The sequence below is a fragment of the Octopus bimaculoides genome, chromosome 15, assembly GCF_046866305.1.
Source record: "Octopus bimaculoides isolate indiv1 chromosome 15, ASM4686630v1, whole genome shotgun sequence".
In the NCBI taxonomy this organism is placed as follows: Eukaryota; Metazoa; Mollusca; class Cephalopoda; order Octopoda; family Octopodidae; genus Octopus; species Octopus bimaculoides.
In genome coordinates, this window is record NC_142942.1 from 51,929,436 (window position 1) to 51,944,280 (window position 14,845).

Below are 14,845 nucleotides of genomic sequence, written 5' to 3' on the forward strand. Positions count from 1 at the left end.
GTTTTTTTTTCGAAATAAATAATTTGTGAAATATTACGAAAGGAAGATAAAATGAAAATATCGAAGCTAATTCGTGACGTTAAATTAAAAATAATCTTTAAAAAAAAAAAAAAAAAAATCTTTCCGGGCTGCTTGTGCATCACGTCACTTCCGTAATGTAGTGTCCATTTCGGGGAAGCACATGGTAAAGCTTGGCTCCAGATTCTTTTTACAAAAATAACAACAACAATCTAAGATGAGTTCACAGAAAGGTAATCTGAAGAAATCTGGCCCACCCCGTCACAGAAATAACACAGCTTTTAGAAATAATTTACACGATAACAGTATCAAACAGAAAATGATAAATTCTTTGGAAATTACTGGATTGTGTGATCCGTGTACTAAAGTGATTGAATGGAAAATAAAATATAAAAAGTACAAACCTCTCACAAATCCTAAAACTTGGTAAGCAAAAATTCTCGTAACTTTACGTCTTTTATTCTTCGTATTTAAATATGTGAATTTGCATCTATTTCTCCTCTCTTTCATTAAATTCAATCAAATTTCTAAAAATATTTCACTGCTTTTGAAATTGTTGAAAATTGCAGCAATAGTCGACTTCGACTTTCATTTCCAAAAAAGCACCAGTAAGAATACTGTAATATGTTCAAATGATCGTATATTATTATCCCTGAGTAAGACATTTTAGTTTACGTACCTTTTCGACTAAATATAGCTCTTCCGACAGAGACATAGCTACTAGGAATTTAAACTGAGAAATGACAGGCGTACACTAAACATTCCATATTCTTTATAAAGCATCGGATCGATGAATTAACTACCACTTAAGCACGGGGTTGTTGTAACCGACTATCTCACTTCCCTATTTTATATATATATAAGCATAAGGCTAGGGTTTATGCCTATAATAGAAAAAAGTTATTACCCTAATAAGTTACACAAACAATTGGAAAGAGCATACATTAACGATAGTTTCGCAGCCAAAATCTAAATACGAATATGAACTAGAAATCTGCATAATTTTGGATTATTGTTTCTGATTATTCTGATGTAGTCTTTGTTATCTCTCTTGTCACCTTCTTGGGTTAACAAACCGTTTACGAGCCAACGTGATCGATCTATTAGAAATAACGGTAAATTTATAGTTTCACACCAGACTCGATTTCGGCACTAAATCGTTTTTTTCCCCCCGCATGTGTGGTGTCAACAAAATTTTCTTCGTGGTTTATCATGTAATGTTGATAACCCAATGTTTGTATATCTTTCTAAGCCGCCCAAGAATCACTAGATAACTGAGCCAGGTATGATGTATTTTTGAATTAGTGGAAACAATGTCGCTTTATCACGCTTCTGACCAGTCAGAGGAACAACAACAACAAAACGACGTTTGGTGTGAAACTATAAATTTACCGAAATAACAGCCAAACCTCCATATCCGACTGTCTTAAAAATGAACACATTGTGTCTAAATATGACAAGACTGACTCTTCGATAATGAGCCAACAGGTGATCTTCTGATTTGCTAGAAATAGTCACACTCTCTTCACAAACTGCTCCCCAACGCATTACTTAAGGAAAGATACATGGAATAATGGGCGCCCATATAATTATAAAAGACTGGGTGATCACGGATAGAATGCCTTTTGTCATAGGGCTGCTCGATTAGGCTTCATTTGGGGTTAAATAACAGCCCTTTAATAAATGCTTTCAAGTCTAGAAGGAGGCGACATTCTGACAATATATATAACATGTACCTCCAAATGATTGCTCTATCTTTTATAGAAATAGCAGTCAACTCTTCCTCAAATCACAAACCACTGTTTCAAACAAGATAGGATACGTTGTATAGTGGAGGCTATGGGTGTGTGTGCATTAAGTCTTAACAAAAAGGAAGACAGGTTTGTCATGGTTGGAATACTTTTCATGGATCAGCTCGACCAAAGGCAACCCAGGAGCTAAAATAAATATTAACAGCGCCACAATACAGAGAAGTAAACATCCGGTGACAACTACACGTGTAATATTACATATTATCTGCATTCGTTTTATGAACATAGCATATTATTTATTATTACTTAGGTTGAAAGTGATTGTTTGGTAGAATTTAAGTCCTTCTGTATGGCACCTTAGGCAAGTGTCTTCTACTATTGCCTCGGGCCGACCAAAGCCTTGTAACTGGATCTGGTAGAGGGAAACTGAAAGAAGCTCATCATATATATATATATATATATATTGTGTGTGTGTTTGTCCTCCCATCACTGCTTGACAACAGGTGTTGGTGTGTTTACATCCCTGTAACTTAATGGTGCAGCAGTAGAGATTGACTAAAATTCTTCAAGGCTTGACTGAAACAAGAAATAACCTTAAAAAAAAAGAGATAACCTATAGACAGCACCCGTAGCCCTTTTTGCAGTTTCCGTTCTGGCTCTTTACGTTTAGACTTCGAGGTCAGCTTTGTCTTTTATCCTTCCGGGGTCGATGGCCTCGACTAATCCCCTTCTTCCTCTAATTTGATGGCCGTTTGCCCAAAATCATAAATCATTGAGTTGTATTTTGATGTATAAAGTGGTTTTTTGATTACATTGCAGTTTATTGATTGTTTTGTACAAACTGTGGACTGTTACTTAGCTTCCCGTAAAGTTTGTAATACACTGGACCTGATGTTTGTTTTCAAGTGATATTCTGGACGAAACATTTTGAGATGTTAAAATCGATTAAATGCTATCTGACCATATTGCTTTGACTGTCTCAACTGGTTATTTTAAGCCTCTAAGAGCCCTGATCAAAGGCAAAAAATGTATGCATTTTTTAAAGGCAATATGAGTGTGCATGCAGAGTGTCTTTCTCCTTTTATGGTTTGGTTTCGGCACTATCACGCTATTAGATGTCAGAAGTGAAAGTAGTCGCTGTCTGTCTGCCTGTCTGCCTGCATGCCTGTTGCTGGTCTGTCAGCCTGCTTGCCTGTCTGCCTGCTTGCGTGCTGAGCTATCTGTCTGTCTGTCTGTCTGTCTGCTGGTTTGAGTTGATACTTTGGCTTACTTACTTACTGATATCTATCTACTATGTATCTATCTATCAATTATTAGAAAACACAAATTTAATATAAAAACATTTTCCTGAAATTGCAAATTATTTAAAATATAAAAATATAATTTTCAACAGAGAGAATTTATCAAAATAGAAAACAAATGAAGTTTGAAGTTAAGTTTAAAAATAAATGTGATACTTATGCTCCGTAGATACTTATACTCTGTAATGTTTCAAACGCATGGATATAGGTGTCGAATTTGTTCCAATAACTTCTGGAAGATCTCGTCCTTCAATTCGTAACGCCACATGAATTCTATTAGATGTGTTTGCAGTAAATTCCGGGTTGTCCCATTTTCTCTTTTGTTCTGGTTCTTGGCATGTTTCCATAGGCATTCGATGTGATTTGTTGTGGCAAATGTAACCGGATCAACAAAATTTATTGAATGGTTCACGGTTAAATGTCTATATCCTAGCGTGTTTAGTGTATTATATGAACGCCAGAGGTCAGAAATTATTGTTGTTCCTGGTAAAATCCGCTCTTGTATAATTTCTAAAAGGGTATCAGATGATCGATCTTCTACCGCAACTAAAAAACATCTTCTCGTATCTCTTTCTAACGCACTAAACACCCACTGCGTTTTAACCCGATGGCCAACATTATATTTTCTTCTAACAAACGCACTTTCATCTATCTCCACTATTCGGTTTGGTCCGCCTAACTTAATATTTTGCGCAATATAATACTCTGCACATACATCACGGCAGTAATTCCTCCAATCTGTTACAGCTACATTTGCTATACGACATTCCTGGCCTAAATTCTTAGCTAAATCTCCCTTAGCCCAATAATATAATATATCTATAATCTGCTCGCTTTTCAGTTTGCTATTATCTAGAAATTTCCCTTTCTAATGGAAATCAGTTTTCTACAAGGCCTTCCACATGACCATATCATGCCATCGGACAAATTGTTTTTGGCCACTTCCCTCATGCTAGCTCCACAAGAGGGACATATTTTTTCAGTATTTAACAATCCGTATGTCTTGAGCCAGTGAATACTAGCTGCTGTTGTTGCGGTGGCGATGGCAATGTCGCGGTGATTAATTCCATTTGCACTGGGATATGTAGAAGTCATCGTGAAAAACCTGCAACTAATTTGTTCTCGTGTAGATTTCAATTTGAATTACGCGCGCTTTTGGGTGGGTATGATGGGTATATGTGATTTATTTTTAAAAACAATAATGAATAATGCAAAAATACATTTATTCATAAAGTTTAAACTGAACATGGAATGAAATATATTTATTTATAAACTTTAAACTGAACTTCATTTGTTTAAATTCTCGTCCACCTTACCTTCGCTTGTTTAAATTCTACGGAATTCTACAAGAATTACCCATCATACCCACCAACGAACACCCAAAAGCGCGCGTAATTCAAATTGAAATCTACACGAGAACAAATTAGTTGCAGGTTTTTCACGATGACTTCTACATATCCCAGTGCAAATGGAATTAATCACCGCGACATTGCCATCGCCACCGCAACAACAGCAGCTAGTATTCACTGGCTCAAGACATACGGATTGTTAAATACTGAAAAAATATGTCCCTCTTGTGGAGCTAGCATGAGGGAAGTGGCCAAAAACAATTTGTCCGATGGCATGATATGGTCATGTGGAAGGCCTTGTAGAAAACTGATTTCCATTAGAAAGGGAAATTTCTAGATAATAGCAAACTGAAAAGCGAGCAGATTATAGATATATTATATTATTGGGCTAAGGGAGATTTAGCTAAGAATTTAGGCCAGGAATGTCGTATAGCAAATGTAGCTGTAACAGATTGGAGGAATTACTGCCGTGATGTATGTGCAGAGTATTATATTGCGCAAAATATTAAGTTAGGCGGACCAAACCGAATAGTGGAGATAGATGAAAGTGCGTTTGTTAGAAGAAAATATAATGTTGGCCATCGGGTTAAAACGCAGTGGGTGTTTGGTGCGTTAGAAAGAGATACGAGAAGATGTTTTTTAGTTGCGGTAGAAGATCGATCATCTGATACCCTTTTAGAAATTATACAAGAGCGGATTTTACCAGGAACAACAATAATTTCTGACCTCTGGCGTTCATATAATACACTAAACACGCTAGGATATAGACATTTAACCGTGAACCATTCAATAAATTTTGTTGATCCGGTTACATTTGCCACAACAAATCACATCGAATGCCTATGAAAACATGCCAAGAACCAGAACAAAAGAGAAAATGGGACAACCCGGAATTTACTGCAAACACATCTAATAGAATTCATGTGGCGTTACGAATTCAAGGATGAGATCTTCCAGAAGTTATTGGAACAAATTCGACACCTATATCCATGCGTTTGAAACATTACAGAGTATAAGTATCTACGGAGCATAAGTATCACATTTATTTTGAAACTTAACTTCAAACTTCATTTGTTTTCTATTTTGATAAATTCTCTGTTGAAAATTATATTTTTATATTTTAAATAATTTGCAATTTCAGGAAAATGTTTTTATATTAAATTTGTGTTTTCTAATAATTGATAGATAGATACATAGTAGATAGATATCAGTAAGTAAGTAAGCCAAAGTATCAACTCAAACCAGCAGACAGACAGACAGACAGACAGATAGCTCAGCACGCAAGCAGGCAGACAGGCCAGCAGCAGGCAAGCAGGCAGACAGGCCAGCAGCAGGCATGCAGGCAGACAGGCAAGCAGGCTGACAGACAGCGACTACTTTCACTTCTGACATCTAATAGCGTGATAGTGCCTTGGTTTCAAGTAGATTTGGTTCTTCTTTCTAGCAGATCGAGCGACCACACGTAGAGGTTCCCTTGTTAGCGTTAACTGGTGTTGGCATTATTTTTAGCTCAAGTCAGCGCTGTTCGAAGAGGTGTTTTATCAAAGGCGTTCCAGCTTCGAGCATCCCGTCGTTTTTGCATATTCCGCAATGATTTGTCCAAACACCATTTCCTATTATTTATTTATTTATTTTTGATAGTAGTGTGATTTGTGAAGGGTTTAGCTGCTATTTCTAGCAAATTAGCTGACCATAAAAGTGTTTTATGGTCAGCTGTCCTTCTCTACGCCAACCATTTTAATCACCCTTTACAGCATGCATTGAATGATAACAATATGTCGATTCTTAAAAACCAGGATACACATAGTATTAACAGATTTAGCAGAATGTAAAACAAAATTTTAAAGATTGATTTTAGCTTCACCTGCTTATGTAATTGAATGGATGTTTCTTTCTTTCATTGATTTATCATGAAGTCTATAATATGTTACCTGTAACTATGCTAATTGGAGTGCTGGTCCTTATTATTTATGACCATGATTATATCAGTGCAAAGTAATCGCATGCAGTGATTCACTTTTTTTCTTCATTGATTCTTTCACAAGATTTGATCTTGGTTAGAATGCTCCATTTTAAGTCACTCACCTTCTTTTAGTATTTGTTTTATCGATTGCTAATTGGATCAGGGCCACACCAGTACTTCGTTCAGGATTACAACAGCATCGTGCTTGTAATGGAGGGAAACGGCCTTCCAATATTTCATCCTCCAGTGCAGTTGCACCAGTCTTGTCTCTTTCAGCATCAAAAACACAATCATTTACATATCAAGAAGACTTCATCCTGCCTCACTATCACATAAGCAGCGTGCAACTAAAGCCCTTGCGGTTACTCCAAATGTCAGGCTTCTGTATTACTAAGGTCCTCTCCTTGTGAACACACATTGTTTACAAAGCAGGGGTTGCACCTTGATGACTGGTCTTTCTCTTTAGGGCCAGAAAATAACTACTAATCCTCCACAATGCTTAACTGAGACTACTAAATGGGGGAACACTATTCCCACATCAGTTATCAATTTTGCTGGTAATGGGGGCTTGTGGAAAGCCATCGGTACAGCTTCTTCCCCAAAAGCTACTTTTTTACTGTATAGTTATAAGTTCAATTCCATTGCATCGCATGTGCAAGTGTCTTCTGCTATAGCCTCAGGCTGACCAAAGCCTTGTGAGTGGATTTGGCAGATGGAAACTGAAAGAAGCCCATGTCATATATATATATATATATATATCATCGTTAAATTTAGATTGGTTTGTATGAAAACTGAGGAGACAAGAGTCCTGATGTTTTGGCCCAAACTATTTATCAATGAAGTACATGTAGATAATATTCTTTGTACATTATTATATTGTCTTTAAGGCAGCGAGCTGGCAGAAACGTTAGCATGCTAGGCAAAATGCTTAGTGGTATTTCGTCTGTCTTTATGTTCTGAGTTCAAATTCCACCTAGGTCAACTTTGCCTTTCATCCTTTCGGGGTCAATAAATTAAGTACCAGTTGCGTACCGGGATCGATCTAATCCACTGGCCCCTTCCCCCAAAATTTCGGGCCTTGTGCCTAGAGTAGAAATGAATATTATATTGTGCTTGATAGTAATGTTTGTAAATGCTGTCACGATACGTTTGGTTTTATCAACATCAAGAAGATGCAGTTGTTTGGAAGAGAGGGCATTGCCAGTATCTTTCACTGCTTTGTTATTTTACCTCCAAGATTATTCTGGTGTAACTTGTGATACATAAAATCTAGGTCATTCCTGCTGTTATTCCTGTAAATAAATCTCTTTGAAAAATCTTGTTTTTTTTTTCTTTCTTTCTTTCTTTACCTTAAACAGCTGTTGATTTTCCCCCTCCTCCCAACCGTTTCCTGCTGCCAGGTGTGAGTAAATGATGAGGCGCCTGCAGAAATGACAAACTTTCTTAGATGTCTCTAATTGTTTTTAGTTTTTTTTTGTTTTTGTTTTTTTACCAAAATCCTTGTGATCTCATTTTGAGTCAAAGGTGAACTGTTTATTTTGCTAATTACCTATCTCCCATATCTTCACAATCGTTTTTTTCTCCCCCTCCCCCTTCAGAATCTGCAATTTTGGACAGGTTTTCATTTCATGAATTTATTTTTGCTTCATGTGATTGTTTGACTTTTCATTCCATTGAGGATTACTAACTCTTTTATTTCGTTTCCAACATGTCTGATTAAATAATTGCATCACAATGTTGCTGTGAGTTTCATTGTTTCTTTCTCTTTTTTATTCTATGGCTACCAAGTTAGTAAGTTGGTGAATGTTTAGCAACAAGTCGGCCCTGATCGAAGATGTTCCAGCTGTGATATTACCGTTTTTTTTAAATTCAGATATAGGCTTATATTATCAACTATTTCCATGCCTTTTGTTTTTTTTCAAAGATGATGGTGTATAATTTGAGGAATATTTGGCTGTTATTTCAAACAAATTGAGTAATAGGTGCAGGAGTGGCTGTGTGGTAAATAGCTTGCTTACCAACCACATAGTCTCGGGTTCATTCCCACTGCCTGGCACCTTGGGCAAGTGTCTTCTACTATAGCCTTGGGCCGATCAAAGCCTTGTGAGTGGATTTGGTAGACGGAAGCTGAAAGAAGCCTGTCGTATATATGTCTATATATATATATATATATATGTGTTTGTCCCCCTCAACATCGCTTGACAACCGATGGTGGTGTGTTTACGTCCCCATAACTTAGCGATTCGGCAAAAAGAGACCGATAGAATAAGTACTGGGCTTACAAAGAATAAGTCCTGGGGTCGATTTGCTTGACTAAAAAGCGGTGCTCCAGCATGGCCGCAGTCAAATGACTGAAACAAGTAAAGAGGGTATAATCACATTGACACTCTCCTGGCTTGTTGTTTAGTCCCAGGTCTGTCCTGAACCTACAAACCCATAAACAAGAATTTTTTTTTGTACTTTTTTAGACTACATTAACCAATGTGTTTTTGCTTAAAGAGAATAATACGTGATTTGAAGGCGATTTAGCTGCCATTTCTGTTAGTTCTAATGTACACAAAGAGACTCTTGCTGGCTTGTAATCTAATTAGTTGATCCTGATAGTGTTGATGTTTACACCTGTTTGCAGAATGTTATTTTCGTTGTTGTATCATTTAGGTTGATTCTCATTCACATGAAACAGATCTGTGATCACAAGTATTCCACTTATCTCCATCCTACCATTTTATTTATCAGATGTGACATTGTCCAATATAATGTTTTTTTTTTCCCCCTAAGATGACTTGATGGAGGTTGGTTGTCATTTCTAGTAGCCAGGGTGATGATATAAAACCAGTTATGGATTAACTGTGGCCCCTATGGCTTTCTGAATGGTATGCCTGTGAAAAATTACCTTGAATTTCTTTTAATAGGGCCTCCTGTCTGATGACAAGCCATGTTTCACGTGGCCCACTTCTTGAAGAAGATTGCCTATGCTTGATGTAGGCACTCTCATTGCCTGTATGGTTTTATTGTCTACTGAGTAGACCTATGATCAAAGACATTCCAGTCATGACCATCTCAACTTGTTTGACTCTGTATTTTGCTTTTGCACCATCCCATTGTTTTGGGTTGTTGCAGCTAATAAAAGAAATCACCGTTATTATTATTTTTGTTGTTTTTTATCACGACCCTGAAATCTCAAAGTTACAAGATTAATTCATGATTAATTCCAAATAATGTGAATTAGTAAGCATTACATTTGAATGAGTAATCTGAATGCTAAAGGATTAAACCAGCCATATCAGGCTCAGGTATTCTACCTGTATTATGTTGAAATCTGCCTCTCATATCTTCTCTACAATATCCTTCTCAAATAACCAATCACATCATCAAAATCTTGGAGCTTTGAGATAATACACAAACCATTCAAAACTATGTGAATAAATAAGCATTCCATTTGATAATCTGAATGTGAGAGGGTTAATCTGCTTTCATCTAAGTTGACTATCATCTTGTATTACTGACATTAGAACTACTAAGACTTAACTTAATAAAGAAGCTTCTGTATGCTAGAAGTAGCAGCCAAATCTCCTTCAGATAAGGACCTGCCTTCTTTAACAAGGATACAAACATTGGAAAATGCAGTTCTTCCTTCCTTGCATCAAATTATGAAAAAGAATTAAAAAAGAAGACACCTAAAATTCAACACTGAAATGAAAAAGTAAATAAAATACAAATAAAAATATGTACAAACCATTTATCAAAACAGATATAAACTAATAATTTTTTAAAAATGTTTTCTGTATTACATCATTTTTTTATTTAAATCTCGTTTCTTGGAACCAATTATTGACATTAAAATGAAGTATTCTTGTATGTGTTTAACCATCTCACAGCTATAGCAATTTACTTTAACAAAGTTTATCACAATTAACCCTTTCGTTACCGTATTTATTTTGAGATGCTCTGTGTTTCTTTCAGTTATTTAAAATATAACAAAGAATTTAGTAAAATAACTTAGTTATCATTAAGTTAGTGTTAGGAACATAAATTGTGACTAAGGTTTGGTGGAAGATTTTAATTCAAAACTTACATTTGTACTTCAGAGCCAGAGCTGGTTTCTGCTGGGTTGGTAACGAAAGGGATAATCAGCCTACAATTTCTTAATCAGTTTTACAGTTCAGTCCTGAGTCTATCAACAAAGCTATGGAATTCTGTGTAAGAGGTCAACTTTGTACTGTGACTGGCCAACTACTTGACTAAGCTGGACGATAGGATGCTAATTGCATTTAAGCTGGGAATTAATGTGTGTTTCTTCTATGCCTGTACTTGACATATTATCAATGTACTTTAATTAAGATTATAATTATTTGGAGTAGTTACCTCATCTATACAGGTGAAAACTGTTTTAATATTTACATCTACACTATGTTTTAGTTTGTTTGACCTTTGATCTTCATCAAGTGTTTTATGTCCTATTCTTGGTAAAGGTTTATCAGGTAAAAATTAACAGATAGCCTTACTCTCAGGTAAAAAGTTTACATGACCCTAAGTAGTACAGGCCTCCCTTGGCTTACAAAACAGCATTAAAAAAAAGAAGTTCAAAGTGTGATGCCTGTTTTTTTTCATTGACTTATTGAGTTTTTATGTTACAAAACATGGCGCACAATGGGAAAATATGTTTTTACGTTATGGCATTTTGTGTTAGGGCAAGATTTTCAGAAATACAAAGCTTTCATAATATGAGAGATACCTGTACTTGTATTTTTTGTTTAGCACCAGGTCAAGTCTGGTAGATCAGGCCTTTCATCAGCCTTGACTGTTGTGGTTTTCTTAGAAAGATAATGACTTCAAGACTGAACTCTCCAATGTATCTCTTAACCTTTTAGCATTCGAATTACTCTGTCAAATGTAATGCTTATTTGTTCACATTATTTTGAAGTAATTATGAATTATCTTGTAGCTTTGAGGTTTTGATGGTGTAATTATAGAGTAGGTGTGAAAGCTTGGATCTGGCCAGTTGCAACATAAAACAGGAAAAATAGTTGAGCTAGATATGGCCTGTTAAATGCTAAAGGGTTAAAACAGTAGTATGATTTTGTGAGTAGTTTGGCTACTGTTTCTAGCCGGTTGAGTAGCTGCTTAGAGACTTTTGTGTTAGTTCTATTTATACATGGTTTGATAGTCTCTCTATGTTTGTAGAGTGGTGACTATTTCTTTTGAATAGTGATCCAAAATAGGTTTCTCGTAATATCCAGACTGCTTTGATGTCGATGGACATTGTTGAATGGTAAGATTTTTATGTAATGTGATGTTATTAAATTAGAAAAGATTTTAGCTATTGAGAGACAAAAAACAAAAACACATCTCATTATGTGAGATGTACAAATAACTGTCCTTAAATAAAATCTCATAAATATTTAAAATATTCGTTACTAAGTTATTTATCAGTTATAAACTTGTTCATTGTGAACATTTTTATGGTCTGTGATCATGTTCTTGCTTCAGTTGTTGCTATTTACTTAACAGAATGGACTTATTTCTCCAACAATAAGTTATGACCTAGTTAAGATATCTTAATAGTCAAGTATATCTTATCTATCACCTCCATTTACATACCATGTAAAACTTTTTTGTTATATATTTAGTAATATATCATCATTGTTATTTAACATCCGTTTTCTTTGTTGGCATGGGTTAGCTACTTTGACAGAAGCTGGCAAGCCAGAGAACTGCACCAGGCTTCAGTGTCTGTCTGTTTTGGCATGGGCCCTGTGGCTGGATGCCCCTCTTAATGCCAACCACTTTACTGAATGTACTAAGTGCTTTTTATATGGCATCAGCACCAGTGGGGTTGCCAAGTAACTTGTAAGACAAAGACCCCTCAGTTGGGAGAGGGAGGTGGCTTTGTGCTGGTTGACAGGTTAAAGTATAATAGACAGATAAAGATAGGTGTCTTATTATAGAGGAGATACTTGACTATCCCAGTAGGAAAAGAAAGGAGAAAAGAGATAGAGTTAGAGCAAAAGATAGACAAAATGAGAGAGAGAGAGAGAAAGAAATAGATGGTGTTGGACATGTGTCAGGACATACCCACAAGGTACAGTGAGGGGTGAATATAGTCTTGGAGCAGCCAGAGCCTTGTGAGTGAATTTGTTGGGTGGTAATTCTATTATGTGTATATGTTGGTGAGAAAGTGCTTGTGTCTCCTGATATTTAGTAATATATACATGTGTATATTTTTCTCATGAGTGTAGGAACATTGGTAGGGTAAATGCTATTCTTCACTGAATGACCAGTGGAGATTGATCGTCATTAAGTTCTGACCATTGGGCCTCACGGGGGCAAAGTGGCTGAGTTCCTTTTGTGTGTTGGGCCCCATGGAGGCAATGACCGACACCTTTGGCATTATGTTGTGCTTGAGAAGAAGACCCATCAAGCTGAGCAAAATAGCAGTCATGGTAGATACCGGTGTCACACAAATTGGCACCCATGCCAGTGGCACATAAAAGCACCCCACTGTCATGGAAATGGCACCTGTGCTAGTGACATGTAAAAGCACCCATTACACTCTTGGAGTGGTTGGCACTAGGAAGGGCATCCAACCTTAGAAAACCATGCCAAACCAGACTGGAGTCTGGTGCAGCATGCTAGCCCGGTCAAACTGTCCAACCCATGCCAGCATGGACAAAAGACGTTAAATGATGATGATGATCTTACATTAGTGGTCTCGCAAGAAGGCAAACCCTTGTATGTTTCACCTCTGGTTAACGTTCTGTTAACATAACCAAAATGTTATGCATCTATGCTTTATAACTTTTATACTATACTCCATGCACTTTTAGGTATTCATTTATGATTTATTACTGCTGCTGAAGTATTTATATAGGTTTTGTATTGTTAACTCCGACTCAACTCAGATCAAACAGACTCTGATCAGTGTTGTGAATAACCTGTCTTTTATTCCTTTCTCTTTTTCTTCCCATAATTACTGTGTGCTGTTTCACATTTTCAATATCCTTTTCAGAGAGTAGATGAGTGTTGTCTGAGGGTGTATCACGACAAATAGCCCCCCAATGACAACTACCCTTTAGGACAGTTACGCCCTCTCTAGTATATCAAGAAGTTTTAAATCATCATCTGTTGTTCTCAGGGGTAATTGTCTTAGGTGGGGTTATTCTGCTGGTGGCACATATGAAAACCAACCTTGAACATTAGGCCTCACGGTGACAAAGTGGCTGAGTTCCTGTTGAGCGAGGGGCCTGGACCTCACAAAAGCAAAGCGGCTGAGTTCCTTTCAAACTTTGGGCCTCATGGAGGCAAAGCGGCTGAGTTCCTTTCAAGTGTTGGGCCTCACAGAGGCAAGTGGCTGAGTTCCTTTCAAGTGTTGGGCCTCACAGAGGCAAAGCGGCTGAGTTCCTTTCAAGTGTTGGGCCTCACAGAGGCAAGGTGGCTGAATTCCTTTCAAGCATTGATGTTATTGGGATGCTAAATATGTTTTTCAGAACTGGAAATGTTTCATTTTGGCAATAATATTGTAAGCTATTAAAAACTTCAAGAGAAACAGGAGCTGTTTGTCCCAAGAGATGCAATCTAAGCTCTTCTATTTCAGCTTTAGTAAGAATCCAATCTGCAGGTTGCTACTTTTAGTAGTTATAGAAACACCACCACCTTTGAACTGGCTCAAAAATTCTTTGAATAGATATTTGAGTCAAGAAATGTCAAAATCCAGCACACCTAGTATCTAATTACTTAATTGAAAGATGAATACATTATCATTATTGTTATTATCTATAATATTCTGTGACCGTCTATGTGTAATTGTTAAACAAAACTAAGGACAAAACTGTGGACTGTAATTGACATAATTTATCATAGACACAACATTCATGTTATTTCTAAGATAAATTGAGTGATGAATAAATATTTTAAATTATGATTTATTTGTTCTTTTACTGCTTTCAGTTATTTGCTTATGGTCATGCTGGAGCACTACCTTTAAGTATTTAGTTGATTATGTTGTCTCCTGTACTCATTTATAAATCTAATATTTATTTTATCCGTTTATTGGAGCACATAGGTTGCTTTAGAAAATCTCATTTTTGAAAGCTGTATTCTTTGTTAATACACATTTATCATTTCCATCGTGGAAGATGTTATCTATTAATTTTTACCTTAATGAAAAGATGTAATCAATCTTAAATATAGAATGAAATAGAAGACATAACTATAACGTTATTCTTCTGCCATGGTATGACTACATTAATGGAACTTCAACCAGTCTTCATATGCTCTACTACATCATTATTTTCATATCAGAGAACAAGGTATATGCCTGGACAGGAACCCATAATACCAGCAAATAAACTATAGACTTTCTCACCTTCCTGAGCGTTAAACTAATACACCTGCCTTCGTCTTTTGTTTTTTTATAAATTCTAACATCCATATATACACATACACATACATATAACTCACCTG

General features: G+C 36.3%; 1 protein-coding gene across 1 annotated transcript in view; it reads left to right on the forward strand.

The window, feature by feature from the left end:
• The first annotated feature begins 124 nt into the window (after positions 1 to 124).
• Positions 125 to 14,845, forward strand: part of LOC106870820 (uncharacterized protein C9orf85 homolog) — a 49,305-nt gene continuing 34,584 nt past the window's right edge. The window contains exon 1 of the mRNA XM_014917042.3: positions 125 to 444. Coding sequence (XP_014772528.1) covers positions 236 to 444 — 209 coding nt within the window. The 5' untranslated portion in view covers positions 125 to 235. The remainder of the gene's footprint in view (positions 445 to 14,845) is intronic.